Source organism: Bufo gargarizans, chromosome 4, assembly GCF_014858855.1.
Source record: "Bufo gargarizans isolate SCDJY-AF-19 chromosome 4, ASM1485885v1, whole genome shotgun sequence".
NCBI classification, from domain to species: Eukaryota; Metazoa; Chordata; class Amphibia; order Anura; family Bufonidae; genus Bufo; species Bufo gargarizans.
In genome coordinates, this window is record NC_058083.1 from 526,642,643 (window position 1) to 526,666,422 (window position 23,780).

General features: G+C 43.0%; 1 protein-coding gene across 5 annotated transcripts in view; it reads right to left on the reverse strand.

The window, feature by feature from the left end:
• CLIP4 (CAP-Gly domain containing linker protein family member 4) overlaps window positions 1-23,780 on the reverse strand; it is a 68,449-nt gene that overhangs the window by 16,235 nt on the left and 28,434 nt on the right. For 2 of the 5 annotated variants that reach the window (XM_044290561.1, XM_044290562.1), the window contains exons 7-14: window positions 21,629-21,865; window positions 16,373-16,508; window positions 14,256-14,396; window positions 12,846-12,923; window positions 10,263-10,415; window positions 9,772-9,909; window positions 4,245-4,368; window positions 3,536-3,600 (exon numbers count right to left, since the gene is read on the reverse strand). In XM_044290561.1, the coding sequence (XP_044146496.1) occupies window positions 3,536-3,600; window positions 4,245-4,368; window positions 9,772-9,909; window positions 10,263-10,415; window positions 12,846-12,923; window positions 14,256-14,396; window positions 16,373-16,508; window positions 21,629-21,865 (1,072 nt within the window). The remainder of the gene's footprint in view (window positions 1-3,535; window positions 3,601-4,244; window positions 4,369-9,771; window positions 9,910-10,262; window positions 10,416-12,845; window positions 12,924-14,255; window positions 14,397-16,372; window positions 16,509-21,628; window positions 21,866-23,780) is intronic. The other 3 variants (XM_044290563.1, XM_044290564.1, XM_044290565.1) reach the window with 3 other exon arrangements.

Below are 23,780 nucleotides of genomic sequence, written 5' to 3' on the forward strand. Positions count from 1 at the left end.
TGCAGGACAAGTTGTTCTTTCTAATGCTACCATTAATTATAGCATAAAATGTAGTGGGAAGCGGGAAAAAAATTTCAAATGGGGTGGAATTTATTTATTTTTACATCACATATTCTGACCCCCATAACTTTTTTTATACTTATGTCTACTGAGCTGTTTAGGGACAAGTCATAGTTTTTATTGATACCATTTTGGAGTGTGTATGACTTTTGGTTCACATTTTATTTCATTTTTTTGGGGTAAGATAAGCAATAAAAAAAATGGCAAATCGTCCATTTTGACCCTTTTTTCCGTTGCGCCATTTGCTGTATTGGATTATTATAATTTTTTTTTATATTATGGACGTTTTCGGTCTCGATGATACCCATGATGTTTATATTTATAGTTATTTAGTTTTTTTTAATTTTTATTATTATTATTATTATAAGACGGAAAGGGGGGCGATTTAAACTTTTATATATATTTTTATATGTATATATATATATATATATATATATATATATATATATACACACAGTACAGACCAAAGGTTTGGACACACCTTCTCATTCAAAGAGTTTTCTTTATTTTCATGACTATGAAAATTGTAGATTCACACTGAAGGCATCAAAACTATGAATTATCACATGTGGAATTATATACATAACAAAAAAGTGTGAAACAACTGAAAATATGTCATATTCTAGGTTCTTCAAAGTAGCCGCCTTTTGCTTTGATTACTGCTTTGCACACTCTTGGCATTCTCTTGATGAGCTTCAAGAGGTAGTCACCTGAAATGATCTTCCAACAGTCTTGAAGGCGTTCCCAGAGATGCTTAGCACTTGTCGGCCCTTTTGCCCTTACTCTGCGGTCCAGCTCACCCCAAACCATCTCGATTGGGTTCAGGTCCGGTGACTGTGGAGGCCAGGTCATCTGGCGCAGCACCCCATCACTCTCCTTCATGATCAAATAGCCCTTACACAGCCTGGAGGTGTGTTTGGGGTAATTGTCCTGTTGAAAAATAAATGATGGTCCAACTAAACGCAAACCGGATGGAATAGCATGCCGCTGCAAGATGCTGTGGTAGCCATGCTGGTTCAGTATGCCTTCAATTTGGAATAAATCCCCAACAGTGTCACCAGCAAAGCACCCCCACACCATCACACCTCCTCCTCCATGCTTCACGGTGGGAACCAGGCATGTAGAGTCCATCCGTTCACCTTTTCTGCGTCGCACAAAGACACGGTGGTTGGAACCAAAGATCTCAAATTTGGACTCATCAGACCAAAGCACAGATTTCCACTGGTCTAATGTCCATTCCTTGTGTTCTTTAGCCCAAACAAGTCCCTTCTGCTTGTTGCCTGTCCTTAGCAGTGGTTTCCTAGCAGATATTCTACCATGAAGGCCTGATTCACACAGTCTCCTCCTAACAGTTGTTCTAGAGATGTGTCTGCTGCTAGAACTCTGGGTGGCATTGACCTGGTCTCTAATCTGAGCTGCTGTTAACCTGCGATTTCTGAGGCTGGTGACTCGGATGAACTTATCCTCCGCAGCAGAGGTGACTCTTGGTCTTCCTTTCCTGGGGCGGTCCGCATGTGAGCCAGTTTCTTTGTAGCGCTTGATGGTTTTTGTGACTGCACTTGGGGACACTTTCAAAGTTTTCCCAATTTTTCGGACTGACTGACCTTCATTTCTTAAAGTAATGATGGCCACTCGGTTTTCTTTACTTAGCTGCTTTTTTCTTGCCATAATACAAATTCTAACAGTCTATTCAGTAGGACTATCAGCTGTGTATCCACCTGACTTCTCCACAACGCAACTGATGGTCCCAACCCCATTTATAAGCCAAGAAATCCCACTTATTAAAGCTGACAGGGCACACCTGTGAAGTGAAAACCATTTCAGGTGACTACCTCTTAAAGCTCATCAAGAGAATGCCAAGAGTGTGCAAAGCAGTAATCAAAGCAAAAGGTGGCTACTTTGAAGAACCTAGAATATGACATATTTTCAGTTGTTTCACACTTTTTTGTTATGTATATAATTTCACATGTGTTAATTCATAGTTTTGATGCCTTCAGTGTGAATCTACAATTTTCATAGTCATGAAAATAAAGAAAACTCTTTGAATGAGAAGGTGCGTCCAAACTTTTGGTCTGTACTGTATATATTTTTAACTTTTTTTTTTTGTCATCATTTTAGAGCTCATAAATAACCTTTTAAATTATGTTTTTTAATTTTTAATTTTGACCTATAAGGGATTTAAAAAAATGACAATTTTTTAGCATTTTGCTAATTTCTTATGTTGGCCTGCCATCTAGTGGCCAAAATAAGAATTGCAGCATTAATGCTCTGAATTTCTTCATAGAGACTCAGAGCATTCAGCCGCATGTGCTGAAGTCCCAATTGGCCGCTCAGGGCTTCAGCATTAACGCTTCCGGGTTTTTGCGTATTCAGGTGCCGTGATCTCACTTGATCATGTCATCTAAAGCATTTAATTACCGCGATCGGTATTATTGCCGGTTGCGGTAATTAGCGCAGGTCTCTGCTGTTAGTGAAAGTGAAAGGGTTAAAGAGGGCCTGTCACCAAAAAATACAATGCAATCTGACAGCACCGTGTTATAGAGCAGGAGAAGCTGAGCAGATTGATATATATTTTTGTGAAAAAAGATCCAGTAAAACCTGTAATTCATACATTTATTTCTCTGCTTTTTTCTACCTTCTGTCAGCAGCATCGGTACAGGAGGGAGCCAGTGTTATCATTGATTGATAGTATTGTATTGTGTGCAGAAGTTTGCATAGAGAGACAGCTGTCAGTCACTGAAAACTCCTCTTCCCTGTACCGATAGCACTTCACAGGGCTGCAGATATAAATGTAAAAATTACAAGTTTTACTGAATCTTTTCCCATAAAAATATGTATCAATCTGCTCAGCTCCTCCTGCTCTGTAACATGCTGCTTTCAGATTGCATTGCATTTTTTGGTGACAACTCCTCTCTAAGAAAGAGCGCTGATACACTGCAACAGGCACTGCACGTGTGTCAGCAGCAGCTGATCAGGTGGTGCTTTCAGCCACTGAATGCAAACAAGAATGTTTCTATTCACTGACAGCAAGAAGCAATTTTGGAAATGGCAATAGAATGTGTCAATATAAAATAAATTACTTAAAAACTCCTTTAAAGGGATTTATATATTCATAAAACACATCAGGGACAAACATCCTGCACCCCTGTCGATCAAATGTTTGAAGTATCTAACGAGTGCTGTGGCTTCTTCCTAGGTCTGTGACATCACGTTTATCGGTCACACGGCCTATGTGCAGCTTAGTCCTAGTTAGGTGAACGGGTCTGAGTTGCAATACAAAGTACAGCCACTATGCAATGTACGGCGCTGTGCTAAGCTGCAAGAAGGCTGGAACGTCACAGTCTCTTCAAACAGCTGATTGACATGGATGCCTGGAGTCGAACCCCACCAGATATTGATGACCTAGCGTGAGAATATGTCATCAACATAGGAGCCCCAGAGGGACGAAGGCAGATTTCTGTGACGGATAACGTACCTGGGAAGGAATGGTTCAGTTTACTCGCTGGAATCTCCGACAAAGAATCCAAAGACCCACAGACCCTGTGGGGAAAAAAAATAAAAAATTATAAATCAGAAAACTTTTAGACGTTAACCAACACTGGATAGCGGCTCACTTATATTGCAAGAATGGAAAGCGTGGGTGCTCCAAGCTGATCGGCTGTCCGAAAGGCCAAGTATTGCAATAGATAAGTGTATAAAGAGCCAGCGCCTTCACACACCTGGGACGTGTTATATCAAAATATTGTATTTATTAAAATATTAGTTCAGAATTGCTGACAGATTAGATGATAAGGGAATATAGTTATTGCGTTTGATCCCTGTCTTTAATAATTATCGCAGGGACCTCGCGGTAAAATAGAAGAAATGGAAAGGAAAAAAAATTATTAGCAAAAAATGAATAAAAAATATATGCAAAAAAAAAGTAGTTAAAATGAATATAAATATAAACATCGTTAAAAAAGGTAGTCCACTTAGTTTATATAGTTTTCAATATTCATGTCCATCCATAGGCATGTTTTTATGTGTAAACGCCACAGATTTATATAGTGGCACCAACAAGGTCGGTGTATTTGATTTTATTGATGTATGAACCTTATTTATGACTTCTTGTTCCTCCTTACATCAGTTGTGTCTTTAGAAATTGTAAATGACCCCTGCCATCTACTTCGTTGACCTCCGCTCACCTTTGAACTCTAGACGGAGGTGCAAAAACCCCATGTTTAGGGGGGCAGGTAAAATACTGAACTCCAGAAATTGAGCCCTCATTTTTACCATGAGGTTTGTCCAGCTCAATGCCGCACCAGTACCCTGCGAGGAGAGAAGACAGCACATGTTAGGGCGGTCACGTGGTAGTCACAGGGCGACGTAAAGCACAACCTCCAGTGCGATCATCCAGTGAGAGCAACGATTTACAGCCAGCGGGTAAACTGTCTGCAGATTAGCTGTGATCATAAGAAGCCACCGGCAATCTGCACCTGAAGTCCTCCTGGAAAGATGGCTGCCAGCAAGGCACAAGTACAGGGACTACTGTGCAAAAGTTTTAAGCACATGTAAAAAAAAAAAAAAAAGGCTGCAAAGTAGGAATGCTTTAAACAATACAAGTGTTAATAGACAATGTACGTGGACTCCCATATTGTTGAATGGATTAGGCAGTGGCTGAGGGACAGACAACAGAGGGTTGTAGTCAATGGAGTATATTCAGGCCAGGGTATTGTTACCAGTGGGGTTCCTCAGGGATCTGTTCTGGGACCCATATTGTTTAATATCTTTATCAGCGAAATTGCAGAAGGCCTCGATGGTAAGGTGTGTCTTTTTGCTGATGACACAAAGATTTGTAACAGGGTTGATGTTCCTGGAGGGATACACCAAATGGAAAGGGATTTAGGAAAACTAGAGGAATGGTCAGAAATTTGGCAACTAAAGTTTAATGTTGATAAGTGCAAGATAATGCACCTGGGGCGTAAAAACCCAAGAGCAGAATATACAATCAGTGATACAGTCCTAACCTCAGTATCTGAGGAAAGAGATTTAGGGATCATTATTTCAGAAGACTTAAAGGTAGGCAGACCATGTCAAAGAGCAGCAGGAGATGCTAGCAGGATGCTTGGGTGTATAGGGAGAGGCATTACCAGTAGACAGAGGGAGGCGCTCATGCCGCTCTACAGAGCACTAGTGAGACCTCATCTGGAGTATTGTGCGCAGTACTGGAGGCCATATCTCCAGAAGGATATTGATACTTTGGAGAGAGTTCAGAGAAGAGCTACTAAACTAGTACATGGATTGCAGGATAAAACTTACCAGGAAAGATTAAAGGACCTTAACATGTATAGCTTGGAAGAAAGACGAGACAGAGGGGATATGATAGAAACTGCTAAATACATAAAGGGAATCAACAAGGTAAAAGAGGAGAGAAGATTTAAAAGAAGAAAAACTGCTACAAGAGGACATAGTTTTAACTGAGAGGGGCAAAGGTTTAAAAGTAATATCAGGAAGTATTACTTTACTGAGAGAGTAGTGGATGCATGGAATAGCCTTCCTGCAGAAGTGGCAGCTGCAAATACAGTGGAGGAGTTTAAGCATGCATGGGATAGGCATAAGGCCATCCTTCATATAAGATAGGGCCAGGGGCTATCCATAGTATTCAGTATATTGGGCAGACTAGATGGGCCAAATGGTTCCTATCTGCCGACACATTCTATGTTTCTATATGTGTAATTTTTTTAGTAAATACATTCCATTAATCCATTCACAATGTCATGCTCTTCCAGAGGTTTTTGTAAGATTATTGGGCAGTGTCTCTGCCTACAAGATATTATCACAGATGCATGGTTTACTTTTGCAGTTCTCAAAACTGAATTTAACTCAGCAGAGATCACATGCCTCTTCTTCACAGCAAAAATGTTATAACATGAACAGAGTTGAGAAAAATACCTTAATCCTAACTTCTACAAACCTATGAATGCAGAATCAACCTAATCAAACTAATATGAAAAGTTGTTATTCTAAAAATCTTCATCTACTTGCATATTCTAAGTTATACCAGCAAGAATTAGTCTTTATGTAGAAAACTATGATTTAAATCAAATCCACCCTGGTTCCCGATATAGGCACGGGTCCCAGAGGTGGGACCTGCACCTATAAGACAATGGGGGCATATCCTAGCGATATGCCTCCATTGTCTCTGATGAGACAACCCCTTTAAGATCTTAGTTTCAGAAAACCCCTTAAATAACGTCAAACTCATCTCTGCTAACCCAACTATATACAACTCTGCGATATCGCTGCATTATTTATTTATTTTACTCACTTATTCCGCAGCGCTTTACAGACATCCCCATCACGTATGTCTTTAAAGTGTGGGAGAAAACCGGAGTACCCGGAGGAAACCCCCGCAAGCACAGGGATGCCACACACTCAGCTCTGCTACCTCAGACATTAGCCCTGCGGGAGGGGCTGTTCTCTCCTAGGCTTGTATGTCAGAGCATCTCACATGACATTTGGAGTTGGCAGAAAAGCCGTGATAAAAATAAAACACTTTTACTTGATTAAATCAAAGCTTGAAATGTTAAGTCCTGTAAACGCGACTCTACGTCGTTCTCGCTAACAAGATTACAGCGGCTGATAGCGTGCACCGCGACCTCAGGACATCCCAGAATGAAACGCGCCCAATATGCATTTCTAACCACTGTTCACAGTCAATGAGATGGATGCAGAATGCAAAGAACACTGCGGACGAAATCCAAGTGCCGCCATCACGGGACAACTCAGTAGCCTGATATATATGAAAAGTCTACAGGCTCAGACGACTGTTCTCTCGGTTGTATCGCCAGCTCTGGATCAATATGATATAGATGAGATACACAGAAATTAGATACGGTAGTATATCTAATAGGCCGCTATAATAGCACTGGTAGTGAGAGGGGTCCCAGCATGCTTTTCTCTATGATAAATTTCTATGTACCTTCAGCCACCACTAGAGGGAGCTCACTACATACATACAGCTCCCAATGAGGTCAATGGAATTTGCACAAATCTGTATACCGTGAGCTCCCCCTAGTGGTGACGGTCGGCAGATTTTTTATTTTATTTATGACGATACAAAACTCTATTTATAACATTAGTCTGGTCTGCATATGGCCCACTTATGAAGGACGTTTAACCAATTTTGGATCCAATCGCAAACTGCTGCCTAAACCAATGGACCAATGCCATAACCACACGTGAGGGGCGGTATCAAATGCTTTACAATGGCACTGCTCTTTTGGTGAAGCTCTGTCCAAATCCAGACCAGGGTGGCTGTCAAGAGCCTTCAGTCCTGCCTACAGATGCATCAGAGAACATCAGGGGCCCAGCATACAACGTCCTGACATCAGCAAGCATCCGGATGTTGAGAGTGACAGTGAATAGAGGTGAAGAAGCAGCAAGTATGCAGGTTTCTTCTTTTATTGTCTGCTCTAGGGTTGGAGATACTTTTAGGGTACCATGGAATTGGTGTGGGGTCCACATTCATTTTAGGGTGTCTGGTCTCGGGTCCAAATTTATTTTAGGGATATTGTCTGGGATCCAAATTCAATTCTTTGGGTCTGGGGTCCAAATTCATTTTAGGGTGTCTGGTCTGGGGTCTAAATTCAATTCTTTGGGTCTGGGGTCCAAATTCATTTTAGGGTGTCTGGTCTGGGGTCTAAATTCAATTCTTTGGGTCTGGGGTCCAAATTCATTTTAGGGTGTGTGGTCTGGGGTCTAAATTCAATTCTTTGGGTCTGGGGTCCAAATTCATTTTAGGGTGCCTGTTCTCTGGTCTAAATTTATTTAGGGTTATGGCCTGGGGTCCAAACACATTTTAGGGTGTCCAATCTAGGGTCCAAATTCATTTTAGGGTGTCTGGTCTGGGGTTTAAATTCATATCAGGGTGTCTGGTGAGATATATTTTAGGGATATGGTCTGGGGGTCCAAATTAATTTTAGGGTGTCTGGTCTGGAGTCCAAATTCATTTTAGGGTGTCTGGTCTGGGGTCTAAATTCATATTAGGGTGTCTGCTCTTGGGTCCAGATTTATTTTAGGGATATGGTCTGGGATCCAAATAAATTTTAGGGTGCCTGCTTTAGGGTCCAAATTTATTTTAGAGTGTCTGGGGTAAATAGCGGACATTTCCTAAAATGAGCCGAGAATCCCTGCTTTACAGAAATCCCCCGTCCTGGCTTCTGCTTCCTAATTCATAAAAAAAAACTAAAAAAAACTTATTTTCTGTCGTACATATTTTTTTCCTTTGTATATCACCTTGATAGATGAGCTCTCAAGTCTCCCCACTGGTGACATGGATGACAGAAAACACAGACATTTACTCTGACCACATGAAACAACATTACAGCAGCAGGAGACGGCTAAGCATGTGCACTGACAGATACTGGTCAAGTGCAATCTCATCCCGATCGGCGGCAATGCAGCGTGTCACTCAGGTGAGTGAGAAAATCAATATTTAATTCACTTACACTGATTCCATTAAATGACTGACACAGGCAGTTTTCTTTGAGATGGTTACGCTTTAAATAGTAAAGCATTTAATGAGTCTTTGCTCTTAGGCATTTAACCCCTCAATGATCACCCTACCTCAGTGTCCTTTGGGCAGTCGTTGGCCAATTCAGCAGTGAGGCGTTATTACATGGAGGCCACCGAATACAGAAACAGAACAGGTCTGCCCAAGCAAAAGATGTAGTCTCTGGCTTATAGAGAGGATGCCGAGTGGGAAACCGCCCTGCACAGCATCCATATGTCTTTAAAGGGCATGTGGGAAGGGGTTGCCTTAAGCAAGACAAACCCTTTGATCCCATGTGCCATAGATTTAAGGTTAACCCAACTGTTGGGCACCCTGAGGGAAAATTATGAATGTTCGAATTATTTGTGTTAGGATATATGAAATCGACATAATGCAGGATACAGGGAGAGGAATCATAGAACTGTAATCCTTTACAGAAAGCCCAGGTAGCATAAAAATAACTGTTCTGCACATATATGGGCAAGATAATGAAAGTGAAGAATAACCAATTCTGATTTATAATGGAATTAACTGTGAATCATTACATATTTAGGTAGGTATCATTCTGTATTTCTTCTTCTGAAACTCTGCATTAACACCACAGACTGCAGCAGTTACTTACGTCCGGTGACTGCCACAAGGCGACTGTCCCTTTTCTGCAGACATACTGGTTACTAGAGTAAGACTACAGTGCAACTTTGATCATCCACCCCAAATATATGGTTGTCAGGCAGTTTAACTCTAGCCACTGGTCTGTCACAGATAGCTCAGATCTTTATAAGATTGTATAACCATCAGGGTAGGTCATCAATATCAAATCGGCGGGGGTCCGACATACAGCACCCCCCACCAATCACCTCCGATGAGCACCATGGTCTCATCCAAGGCCATTACATCATGCTCATTGGTCACATGACCTGGGCGGAGCTAAGACCCATTCAAGTGACTGGGCTCCAATACCAAGCACAGCCACTATTCAATGTATGGCGCTGTTCTCAGTAAGCTGCAGCACTCACTGGAGTGACACAGCCTCCTCAAACAGCTGATCAGCAGGGGTGTCAGGTGTTGGACCCCCACCTACCTGGAAAACCCCTTTAAACCTCCTTTAATGAAGTGTTACAATCCAAGAGCACATAAAAAACATCTATTATAAGGACCAGGTGGATTGCATGACTTACCTGGTGCAAAACTTGTTTTGCCATAAAATCTTATAGTGCCAAGTCTCTGACCGACCACAAGAACCCGGTCACCAGGCTGGAACTCCGTCTGCTCGGAGGTTAGGCTACCCCTAGAGGATAACACAGGCGGCTGAAGACCTGTGAAGAGAGTAAATGTAATAAACTGGAAGAAGAAGGGACACACATGAAGGGGAGAGGGGAGTGCAAGAATGAGATGTGAAAAGTCACCACACCACTATGATATTTTACCATAATAGTGCACCAATACAAAACGTGATTAAATAGTGATAAAAAAAGTGATTTGGAAATTGCTTAAAATGGATCTCCACAGCACAATATGTGACGCGACTAAAACCACAGCTTCACCGTGAACATTAACTGGTGACATAGAAGCTGAAGTGTGGACTGAAGTGCAACCAGGAGATTTCTGTGCAGGAGCAGGAAGCTCTGGAGTCACACAACACAGCGATAGACTGGACTCATAGCATTACCAGTCTTTAATGTAGAGGACCGGGGCCTGACCACAGCAGCCCAAGGCAGACGGCAATGACTGGGGAGGGGCGGCTTGGTCTCAACAAAGGAGGAGGATGATGATGAGGAGGAGAATGAGCTTGAAGAAAAACTGCTGTATCTGATGTAGAATGCTGCAAAGTGGAATGAAACATACAAATTTCCAGACAAAGCAACGAATGACTGAGACAAGTGGGGTCTGAGACACCACACAATGCAAAAATATATCTGCAAGGCTGAACTTAGCCTCTTCTCATGCCACCCCCTCCAGCAGCTATATGGGCTGCCTCTATGGTATGTACGCCTTTACACGCACACATACTCAAGATACATACACATAAAAACCCTAGACACTCCCCGTGTATGGACGGAACAGGAAATAAGAAAGCGCTGCATGGACGTGGTCATGTGACCACAGCCCAGAACGGAAGATAGGGGAAGGTAAAAGAAATATGTTACAAAACTAGAGCTGCCTTCATGAATGATTATAATACAGGATGCTGATGCTAAACAGATGTTCACATGGCAGATTTCTCCATCGGAAAACTACTCGCCAGAAATTCAAGGCTGACCCTTGGAATTCTACTGTGGCACCATTTCATGGCACATATCATTTATTAACGTAGAATTAGGTAAAGTTAGAATAAATTCAAAATCTACAATTCTAGCAAGGTTTTTTTGGGCCATTTACAGCAAATATTTAAACTTTTATGGCTCAGTACGAACATGAATATGACAGATATGTACAGTATTATTTTTTTTTTTTAAACATTTTCATAATAAAAAACAAAACAAAAAAAACACACAATTTATGGGGAAAAAAAAAAACAAACCTTTATTTCGCCTCCTTCCAAGAGGAAACAACTCCATTAACACTGCTGTATGAGGGCTGTTTTATTTTTGAGGGGCAAGCTATTATTTTCATCAGTACTATTTTGGAGTACATATTTACGGCCATAATTTTATATATTTTTTGGGTGGAAAACCCCCCCCCAGAAAATCAGCCATTTTATTTATGTGATGATGTATAAACAGTTAACTCCACTCTTTGGGATGTCATCGTGGCGGCCGTACCAAAATACATATTTTTTTAAGGATGAACTATTTATAAAAAAGTAGATTTATCAAAAAAAAGTTTACTTTTTTGTGGGAAACTTTTATATTTAAAGGCTATGCACCCCTTCAGAGACAGTTTTTGTTTACGATTGCATTTTACTCATTTTTGGCTGAAAATCATATTTTCAATTCAATTGCTCTTTATTCAAAATATTGAGCTGTTCTGTCACAAAGGGTTAACAGTTTTTTGAGCTGTGTGACTGCTAATTTCACTTTCTGCCGGTCATCTAATAACCCTCATCTCTAAACTACTGAGAGGTCATAAACACTTATTTAAGCCACATTCTTATCAGTAAGATAAGATCTGAGCTATAATGAGTGTTTATAATGTGAGAGAGGAGAGATAAGGAGTCTGTCAGCTCCCCAGCTGACGGAAAAAGAAAAAACACACATCCTGCTAATAGAACATCTCAGCTCTGTATAGAAAAAAAGCATTCGATATTTTTAATAAAGACCAATTGAAAAAAAATATTTTTAGCTCAAAATGAGTAAAACGCAATAATATTTTTTTTTTACCCCAAAGGTCTACAGAGCCTTTAGTTATACATCTGCTTTCTTCTAAAGTGGCTTAAAATCCATACTATTTTAATGCATCATTGCCTGTCAGCATTGCACTGACAGGCAACATATTAGTCCAAGCCTCAGACAGGGCCTGACAGATACCAATGGTAGCCCCGGCGGCTCCTATAGCAATTAGTGTTGAGCGAAGCGAGCTTCATCCGAAGTCGCAGCGTTTAAAACTTCGGAATAATACTGTACGGAGAGACATCTCCATTCAGTATTAGCATGTATGGGCTCCGATGAGCCGAAGTTAGTTATTCACAAAGTCGTGCGTGACTTGGTTGAATAACTTTGGTAGTTGATTCACGCGACTTTGTGAATAACTAACTTAGGCTCATCAGAGCCCATACATTCTAACACTGTACGGAGGCGGATGCGGACAGTTGCACTGTGGTCGGTAGCCGTGTTTTGCGGATGTGTAATTTGCGGACCACAAAACACATACGGACGTGTGAATGCGCCCTAATACAGATAAAACACACAATTTATAACTAATATATATACACTAGAGATCATGCAGCTTATTCTAATTTCTAAATATTAGAGAGAACACAGTGACACTATGCCCTCAGATGTCAGATGCATTTAACCCTTCCCCAGCCATAGATGAACAGGTGCATCCACCGATCTGGGATTATCAACATGCAGCGTAGGTTTCTGGTCAAACAGATGGGACAGAGAATGAAGGTGCAGAGGCAAAGGTGACGGAAAATATCTCGTCATAGGTGGAGGCAGTGGAGGTAATGCACGGCTGACAGCAGCTTTCATCTGCTGCCTTCATGAGAATGACTGGTGTCGGAGATGGAATTACACCCTAATCCCCCCGGGGGTCTGTATCTATTTTAAGATTGTCTCTCTTATTCTGTACAAACTGATGGTGTTATCACCTTTCTTAGAGGACAAAGAATTCATGGACTCGTCGTTGCTTTGGATAAATGTTGAGTTTTTCTTGAAGGGAGGCAGCCCTGTCAGAAGATGAGGAAAAAGTATTTCAAGCTCATGTCATATTCTCATAGGACACTGTCAATGTTTGGACTAAATTAAAAAAGTTATCGACCAAAGACAGTCAATCACAATTGCTATTGGAAACAGTCAGCAAGCATTCTATTACACTCCTACCAGCTTTGCTGACCTCCGACAATGTACAGGATAGTGATTCTTCTCTGCACCAAACAAATGAACAGTGTCTGGTGCAAATGATCACAACAACAAGCTCTGTGCAGGGATTGAACAAGCAAGAAACACTGGGAGATTTAAGCTCTGAAGATGCAGAATAGTGCAGAGTGCAGCTCTGGAGTATAATACAGGATGTAACTCAGGATCAGTACAGGATAAGTAATGTAATGTATGTACACAGTGACTGCACCAGCAGAATAGTGAGTGCAGCTCTGGAGTATAATACAGGATGTAACTCAGGATCAGTACAGGATAAGTAATGTAATGTATGTACACAGTGACTGCACCAGCAGAATAGTGAGTGCAGCTCTGGAGTATAATACAGGATGTAACTCAGGATCAGTACAGGATAAGTAATGTAATGTATGTACACAGTGACTGCAGCAGCAGAATAGTGAGTGCAGCCTTGGAGTATAATACAGGTTGTAACTCAGGATCAGTACAGGATATGTAATATAATGTATGTACACATTGACTGCACCAGCAGAATAGTGAGTGCAGCTCTGGAGTATAATACAGGATGTAACTCAGGATCAGTACAGGATAAGTAATGTATGTACACAGTGACTGCACCAGCAGAATAGTGAGTGCAGCTCTGGAGTATAATACAGGATGTAACTCAGGATCAGTACAGGATAAGTAATGTAATGTATGTACACATTGACTGCACCAGCAGACTAGTGAGTGCAGCTCTGGAGTATAATACAGGATGTAACTCAGGATCAGTACAGGATAAGTAATGTAATATATGTACACATTGACTGCACCAGCAGACTAGTGAGTGCAGCTCTGGAGTATAATACAGGATGTAACTCAGGATCAGTACAGGATAGTAATGTATGTACACAGTGACTCCACCAGCAGAATAGTGAGTGCAGCTCTGGAGAATAATACAGGATGTAACTCAGGATCAGTACAGGATAAGTAATGTATCAACACAGTAATTGCACCAGCAGAATAGTGAGTGCTGCTCTGGAGTATAATCCAGGATTAGTACAGAATAAATAAAGTATTCATGTACATACATTGACTGTGTAGATTAATTCTATATGTAAACTCTCTTAAATTCTAGGCAGACCCTCATATTTTATGAAATGTAAGTTTTATACACCAAAACTAACCGGTGTTAATTTTTGATGTAACTCGGCTCAGGTCGATCTTAGAAGATTTGATAGAACCGGTTGTCTTGCTAGATGAGTGTCTGATAAATGTCTTCATTGGCTCGTTTGCTCGTCTTACCTTGGACAGTGGCGCAAAGATACCTGATCGGAGATACATTAATGCTTTTTCTTACAAGAGAACATAATATACTAAGGTTACTAAAGACTCCAGGTTTAGACAACAGAAAATTAGAAAAGCAATATTTTCTACTTTTTCAACCTTCTCTGGTGGTTTAATGAAGTGGAGGGTTCAAGGTCACTAACTTTGGGGTCTAGTGTAGAGGGGGTCAATAGTTTTGGTCAGCTCTGGTTAACCTTAGTGTGTCATCTGCAGACCACTGTTACATTGCAATGGCGAACGCGGTCCCCTCATTAAATGTACCTATCCACGGTACTGTTCCTGGTTTGGCCCCTCTCTCACACTTGTGACATCATCACACCCTCAGCTGCAGTTTAATCAGATCTCTTTTTCTCCTTAAGGCTACTTTCACACCTGCGTTCTGTGCGGATCCGTCTTGTATCTGCACAGACGGATCCGCACTGATAATGCAAACGTTGTATCCGTTCAGAACGGATCCGTTTGCATTATTCTTTAAAAAAAAAAAAGTCTAAGTCAAAACGGATCATTGTAAGTCAGGACGGATCCGTTTGGCTCTGCATCGTCAGGCGGACATGAAAACGCTGCAAGCAGCCTCCGGAATAGAGGCGGAACGGAGCCAAACTGATGCATTCTGAACGGATCCTTATCCATTCAGAATGCATTGGGGCTGAACTGATCCGTTTTGGGCCGCTTGTGAGATCCTTGAAACGGATCTCACAAGCGGACCCAGAAACGCCAGTGTGAAAGTAGCCTAACTGCAGTGCGGAGACCTTCAAGATGGAGAGGGTTGTGTTCCTAACAGTCCCCTCCATGTAATGATCGTTCAGCCTCTTCTCCTGCCTAAACTGATCACAGTCGGGCAGGAAAAAGAGAAGTGTGCAGACGCACAGCCATACGAGTGCTCTGCCGGATCAGTAAAGGCTATGTACACCTTCGGGGGCAATTTTTTTGTTATGACTGCATTTTAATCATTTTGGGCTAAAAAAAAATTTTTTCAATTAGAATTTATGAAAAATATTCAGCTGTTGTGTCACAAAGGGTTAACTGTCTAGCTGTGTGAATCGCACTTTTTACTTTCACTTTGTGCTGTTCATCTAATAAACCTGATCTCTAAATCAGGGCACATGCACACGGCCGCTGTCCTGCCGTTCCATGCATTGGGGACCGCAATTTGCAGTCCCTAATGCACGGGCACCATCCTTGCGGCTGCCACGTGATGTGTTTACACCACAAAAAAAAATATAGAACATGCACTACTTTTTTGCGGTGCGGAGGCACAGAGAGAACCCCCACGGAAGCGCTCCGTAGTGCTTCTGTGGGGTTCCATGCCTCCGTTCCGCACCAACCTTCCAGATTTCCGCATCCGTGATGTGGGGTGCACATGGCCTCTGCCCGCATATTGCGGACCTGCTGTTTTCCATGTGCATGAGCCCTTACTAAAAAGTCGAAGCACTTACTGTATTTAAGCCACATTCTTATCAGTAAGATAAGAATTGAGCTATAATGAGTGTTTAGGAGGTCAGAGATCAGAGGTAAGGAGCCGTCAGCTGAGCTGCCTGATGGAAACGGCAAAAATACAGAGCCCGCTCCTAGAAAATCTCAAGGCTGTACAGAGAAAAGTATTCAAATTTTTTTATAAAAAGTAATTGAAAAAAAGATTTTTAGCTCAAAATGAGTACAATGCAATAATAAATACAAAATGTCCCCAAAAGTTTACATAGCCTTTAAGGAAGCAGTCAGGAGGTCTAGTACTGCCAGACCACCCTAACGGCAAACTGTAGGATGCAGGCACTTTTTAGCAAGATTTTTTTCTTGCTAAAAAACTGCGTCTTATAATTCAAAAATACAGGATAACAGACAAGTATTGCTGCTAAGCACTCAATTTATCTCATGCAGGAATGAGGGGAAGTCTTCCTGTCTGCTGACGCCGGCTCTACAATCACTGGCGTGATCTATAACATAATACACACACTCGTACCATGTTTAGGAGAACACTTAAAATACTGGACTCCACCCACGCTGCCATCATTCTTCCCGTCCGCTTCTTCCATCTCTATCCCGGCCCACTGGCCCGTAGCGAACCGAGTGGGTCCGCAGTACCTTAAAGTGCCGACCTACAAAGCGACAGAAGTCAATTGTAAGGAATTTAACAAGGAAGCAAGAGAAAACAAAAAACTTATCGGACCCCTCACCACAGGGGCTTCCATTAGCAAGTGCTCCAATGTAATGATCTGTCAAGGATGCCAGAGACCGGAGGTCAATCACAGATTTCTATGTATGCATTGCCAATATTTATTTAACCCCTTCCTGCCCCCTGACATAACAGAGAATCAAGGGCTTTAGGTAGCTGCCGCACCTTTATGTGTTACAAGTAACAACTACAACATGCCCCAAAAAACTAAAGACTCAGTATTGCTGCCCCGATGCAAACATAGAAAAGTTTTTAGCTCCAGACTGGGGAGATGAAAACAATCCCAAAATGTTATGCGGTTTGGAAGGGAATAACATTTTGATTTACTGGCATTTCTCTTTACATTAAAGTGAACCTCCGATGACTACAGGTCCCATAACCGGGCTATATACCCTAAGATCTGGACTCTATGTTGTGCCATTCCTTTATTATTCCTTCTAGAAGTTATGTATGAATTACCAGCAGTCTACAATGAATGTCCAGCTGGGTGATACCAGTTGGGGGGGGGGGGGGTGTCCTTGCACAATCTGACACTATCCCATCATGCCCCTAAGGGACACGTCACCAACTGGTAACAACCAGCTGGACCTTCATTTCAAGCAATTGCAATTCATTCATAAAGGGTTAACAGAGGATAAATAAGAATTGAGGCTCCAGAATTGTTATTACATGGGAAATCAAGTAGTTACTAAAACAGACACATCTGGAGAGGTGACGGGTCGTCTTTAAGAAAAAGTCACAAATAAATACAGGAAACGTTGCTTTCCTGTCAATGACCCTCATTACATGAAGAGAGCGGGTAATTACACCCCTTAACCCACTGTCCCAGAAAACAAGGACAGCTGGCACCAGCGGCAGTCCCTGATTGTTTCGTAGAATGAGAACTGTGAGCCATATGGAAAGGGTGGGCCGCGCGGCCATCACACATACACAGGGACTGAGCTGCCAAATGGCTGCATTATGGGGTTCAAAATTATTAAAGCTGAAAGAAACACAGGCCACGTGGTCCAGAAACGAGCCTCAGATCAAGATTACGAAGCAGCAGACGGGGGGGATTACGGAGGAACCAAGATAGAACGCCTCATTTTCTGCATCCTACTAATAACCTCTGAATCAGCTCTCTCGGATCTCTGCCTGCTGACAGTGAGCGGGAAGATTGTAGTTAATACAGAGGCTGAAAATCCTATACAGGCCTAATATTATTTTTTTTGTTCACAGCCGAGGATTTGTTACAGTTGCATCCAGCCTAGACAATCCTGTGTGAATTAAGCAGCATCCAGTTTACCTGCACTGATACACTAACAAAATAGGACACAGATTTGTGCAGCGGATGCTCTTATCTCACTGTGGATTGCATAGACTGGATACAATGGTAGCAAACCCTCAGCTGTGAGAAATAGTATGGCTGTACAGGTTTTCAAAAACCCATTGATTCACCGACAGCAAGCATAGACCTTGAAAATGGTGAAGAATTGAAATACAAAGTCCATTAGAAAAAGTTCTAAGGCTCCATTAACACGTCTGCGAATGGGTCCGCATTCGTTCCGCAATATTGGGAACGGGTGCGGACCCATTCATTCTCTATAGGACCGGAAGAGATGCGGAGAGCACACTATGCACTCTCCGCATCCGCATTATCCGGGCAGCGGCTCCGCATAAAAATAGAACATGTCCTATTCTTGTCCGCAATTGCGGACAAGAATAGGCAGTTCTATGGGGGGTGGCGGTCGGGTGTATTGCGGATCCGCAATACACTACAGACGTGTGAATGGGCCCTAACTGCTAAATGCCATAGTTGCTACTGACTGCAGCATATGAGGGGTTAAACCGTTGGGATTTGAGTTTCATGATCCCAGCCGTTGTAGCAGAGCGTCCGCTATGATCTACTGCTCCTGTGCCCGCACCGTACATTCACGCTACTGCCATTAAAAACATAGCACCAGCTCTATAAAATGTACAGTTAATGTGACCAAGGGGTTAAAAGGGACGTTTCTTTTAGTAAATACTTGCATTCCCCTATGGCTGTGATGGCTGACCTCCGGCACTCCAGATCTGGTAAAACTACAACCCCCAAGATGCACACTTGCTTGGCTGTTCTCAAAACTCCATAGAAATGAATAGAGCATGCTGGGAGTCGTAGTTTCACCACAGCTGGAGTGCCGGAGGTTAGCCATCACTGCTATGGTACAGCAATTCTGCACTGTGTGCTCCTCTGTTATTCCTCTTGGAACTATAAGAATAAATAGGTGTATGGTGCCCCTCAGAAATCAATTTATTAATAAATTCCCAAAGCGGAGTTCTAAGAAAACCTACTTCAAATTTTTTGGGGGGGATCTCAAGTATTTACTAAAACAGACACGTCAGGAGGGAGGAAAAAACTGAAAAAAGCTAAAAAAAAAATAAAAAATTGTAGCTGCAAAACTGCAGGCTCACAGCGAGCCATACAAATACATCTGAATGACAAGGGAGCCCCCTGCTGGCCGCCTGTCACACTGCAAGACGAACTAATCTCTGTGCGGCGCTTACTGGACCAATTAGTCAGGTTTCAATCATCATCTGCTCTAATTGCCTCGACAGAGGATGCATGAATCCAGCTATAATCTGTGCGTCACATCTGACACGTTAACTGCTCCAAGATTGGCAAAACACATCAGTCACCGAGAAGCGGATCGTAAAGTGTAATGGATGCACCAGGGAATCAGAAGAGATATAAAGCGCAATAAATACGGCTACGCCCTCGCCTGCTGCCACTATGGTAAAAACAAGGGGACCCCGGGGCTATACTGCAGAGATGATCTACCGGGGCCCATGAGGGAGATGTAGAAGAACTCCCAGAGCAACCAATCAGGTGGACAGCATGGGGGAGGGGCGCTAGATACAAAAGTACCCCAGCACGTCCCCCTCAGTTTCCAGCTTCCTTTTGCTTCTGAATACTGAGAAATACATAAAGACATCTTCTCCATATCACTGTAGTGTCTGTATGCAGGAAACAGGAGGGAGTACAGAAATAAACATCTCCGGTGCGAGCCCAGCAGCAGATGTGCTATTCACGTAGAATTGTAGTAGTAGGACTGGTCCGAGGTGATCGTGCTACCGCTGTTTGTCTGTCTGAGGCTACTTTCACACTGGCGTTTCTGGGTCCGCTTGTGAGATCCGTTTCAGGGCTCTCACAAGCGGCCCAAAACGGATCAGTTCAGCCCCAATGCATTCTGAATGGATAAGGATCCGTTCAGAATGCATCAATTTGGCTGCGTTTGGTCTCCGTTGCGTTTTTTAGACGGTCACTAAAACGCAGCTTGCAGCATTTTGGTGACCATCTGACTATGCGGAGCCAAACGGATCCGTCTAGACTTACAATGTAAGTCAATGGGGAAGGATCGTTTTTCACTGACACAATATGGTGCAATTGAAAACGGATCCGTCCTCCATTGACTTTCAATGTAAGTCAAGACAGATCCGTTTTGATTTAGACTTTTTTTTTTTTTTTTATGAATAATGCAAACGGATCCGTTATTAACAGATACAAGCTTTTGCATGATCGGTGCGGATCCGTCTGTGCAGATACAAGACGGATCCGCACAAAACGCAGGTGTGAAAGTAGCCTGAGACAGGTTAACTAATGTGCTGATCTGTTCCATTTTCAGCTGGGTAACAGAAAACAGAGCAGAAAGAGCTTAAAGGGGTTCCCCAACTTGGGCAGGCATGTGAAGGGAACCATATTAACCTGGCTCCCAGCTCCTTCACTCCCCGGGTGTGCCACTAGGCTCCCTGGATGTAAACTTTCTGTTTGACTTTGCTGCAGCAGCAATCTTCTGTGACCATCTGTCATGACGCAAGGGGAGCAGGTCACCGCTGCAACCAGAGATTGGCTGTGGCAGCATCAAACAGGAAGCCCAGCAGCCGGGAGCCAACACCAGGAAACAGGTAGGCATGCTTCCTATTGCACGTCTGCCTGGGGAGCTGCCAAAACCCCTCCAAAGGTGTACAACCCCTTTAAAAATCTGTTTTACTTGAAGTCAGTGCGGGAAGGCTTCTGCTGCATCCAGTCGAGGGACAGGACAGTGAGGAGCAGGTGGGGAGGTGGGGGGGGGACCTGGCTGAGCTCCTGGGACACAGCGAGATTTCTTTACACTTTTCTCAATTTCAATTGTAATTTCAAAATAGAACCAAAAAGGAAAGGATGAGATGATGGGAAGAAGTGCTGGCATATTTTTTTAAGTGTATTGCCTATCCACAGGAGGTAAATCCACAGGTGATAAATGTATGATCGCTGGGGGTCCAAACGGATGGGACCTTCACCATTCACAGATCTCATAAACCTCCTTCTGAATGAAGCGGTGGTCCCACGTGAGCACTACCACTCTATTCACTGTCTATGAAACTGATGAAAAGCACCTATAACAGCATTTTATCAGCCCCTTAGACACTGACTAGAGTGGCAGTGTGCATGTGGGACCACCGATACATTTAAACAGGGGTCTTGGAAACATGAAGTCAGGTAAAATATAATGTCCTTCTGTCCTACAGGTGAATGCAATCACTGTTTAGTGAAAAGTTTTGCAACCGTATGATATATTTTCTTTCAATTCTTCACAATTTGCAGCTAGTGAATAAGGGGATTCCTATTTACACGCAGAGCTTGAAAACCAGTACAGGCCTAAAACTTCTGACGGCTGAGGCTTTGTTACAACTGCATCCAGTCTATAACCTATAAGCTAAACAGCTCAGATTCTAGATTGATACACTGCAACCGACTATCAGGAGAGGAGGAACTAAAACGGATGCGTCTGTAACAAAGCCTCAGCAGTGATAAGTACTCAGTCTGTGCAGTTTTTCAGTAAACAAGAATGTTTCCACTGGCTTACAGCTAGCAATGATCTTGAAAACTGTTGCACTGATTATTAAACAGTGATTTTTTAGTTTACTGGTGGTAGATAAGACTGGAAATCCTCTAACACTCTTGCCATGAAGTGGTTAAATGACTATGACCAGGAGCACAGCACCGCCAGAAGTGTCGGCCGGCAGTGACTGTACATACCCTACCTTCTTCCCGGCTATCAGCACTCTGTCTCCCAGCTTCAGACCAGATGACTGGAGCGACACATTTCCCGGTACGTTGTCGTAGTTAGGGAGGGAGATCTGGGAGAGATCACACAACAGAGGCATGGCGTCCAGCAGGATCTGTTTGATCTCCTTTGCTACAGCTGCCGCATCAGCCATCTCCAGGGGCATATCCACCGGGTCAGGAACCACATCTGCTGGGACACGGCCTCTGTCATCCTGCAGAGAGAGACACAAAGCTCTGTGACTGGGGGACATGGACATACTGGGCTCTGTACAAACATCCACACATGAGCAGGAAACCATGCAGATCGTCCATGCGAATAAAGCTTGATCATCATACAACGAAAGGCTCTGCAACTTTCTAATATATCTTCTGTTCTAATTCTCAATGTCTCTGCGTGCTGTCAGTGAATAGGAAGATTCAGATTTACATCCTAAGAACGAAAACTTGTCTTGATTTTAAAGGGGTGTATTGGCTCAAAGTATCTGCCACCGCTCTGCTTTTTAAACCAGCACCATAGACTTTGAATGGAGCAGCACGGTGCACATATAACCATGCAGATTGGAGGACTGGGACCCCAGTGCTAGCAATTTGTGGGAGTTTCAGTAGTACGACCCCCCCCCCCCTCCATAGTCTAGTATTTATTACAAATCTAGTGGATGAATAATAAATGCTTTTTGCTGGAAAACCCCTTCAATCCTGCTTACACAGCTGAAGGTTTGTTACTAGTGACCACTGCAGGCAGTGATTGTGCCGAAAGGATATCACTGGAGGCATGGACACAGGACCGGTGAGGGGCCCGGGAAGCAGCGACCGGATCAGTGAGGTATTACGTAGTTTGCTTTATATAGACTTCTAGCTTTTAGTAACAGAAAATCAAGGGGTTTGATGCGGCGATTCATTGCCAGCAAGCAAAAATGTTGAACATTCCAATAGTATTTTGATTTTTAATGCATCATTTTCAAAATCTCTGCTTGCTGTTGAATAGACTGGAAATGTATTGTTCACATTGAGAGGATAAAAATCCATTCTGGCATATTTCTGCTTTGAACGGCGGACACGTTACCTTAAATCTGTGCAAGCACATAGAGAAAATCTCAGTCATGCCTTGGACTCCACATTGTTGCGCACCCTCTGCTCTGAGCAGACCAAGGTCAGGGATTCGAAACAAGAATGTTCCTGTTCACTGACGGCAAGCAGAGACCATAGAAAAAGTGAGGAAGCATGCACACGTTACATTATACTGTGATTGGGCTGCTGCTAATCTGTGCTGCCTCCTTCCCCCCTCTGGCAGCTGACAATATAGGGGGTCATTTATCATGCTGAAATATGCCTAAATTAGGCGGATTTCAAGCGTAGTTTGCGACTTCTCCCCGCTCACGCTAGGTATTAAAAAAAGTGGGCATGGCCTGAGTGGGGAAGGGGACGGGCCGCTAGCATCATGTTATTTACCATTTTCTACGCCCGTTTCAGTCGTAGAAAAAGGTCTCAATGTAAGACAGCTAGGCAAACGGTCTTACATGTAGAACTGGCGGAGGATCCGCTTAAGTAATGAAGAAGCCGGTGCCTCTTCATAACTCCGGCGGATTCACAGCCATCTTAGGGGTTTATTAAGAACAGCGTCTCAGGCTACATGCACACGACCGTTGTGTGTTTTGCGGTCCGCAAATTGCGGATCCGCAAAACACGGATGGCATCCGTGCGCATTCCGCCATTTGCAGAACGGCACAGACAACCATTGATATAACTGCCTATTCTTGTCCGCAAAACGGACAAGAACAGGACAGGTTATATTTTTTTTTGCGGAGCACGGAACGGAGCAACGGATGCGGACTGCACACAGAGTGCTCTTCGCATCTTTTGCGGCCCCATTTAAGTGAATAGGTCCGCATCCAAGCTGCAAAAACTGCGGCTCAGATGCGGACCAAAACAACGGTCGTGTGCATGAGGCCTAAAACACTGGTCTTAATAAATGTGCCCCACAGTGCCTTTATACTTCCCCTGTGCAGGCTCTGTTCCTCTCCCAACAAGCAGAGCAGATTGCTATTTCTATTGGCTGCCATGTGGTGAACAGAGATTTATTATGGAGACCTGGCTGTGGTGTGGGTGACGGAGCACTATGTGCACCAG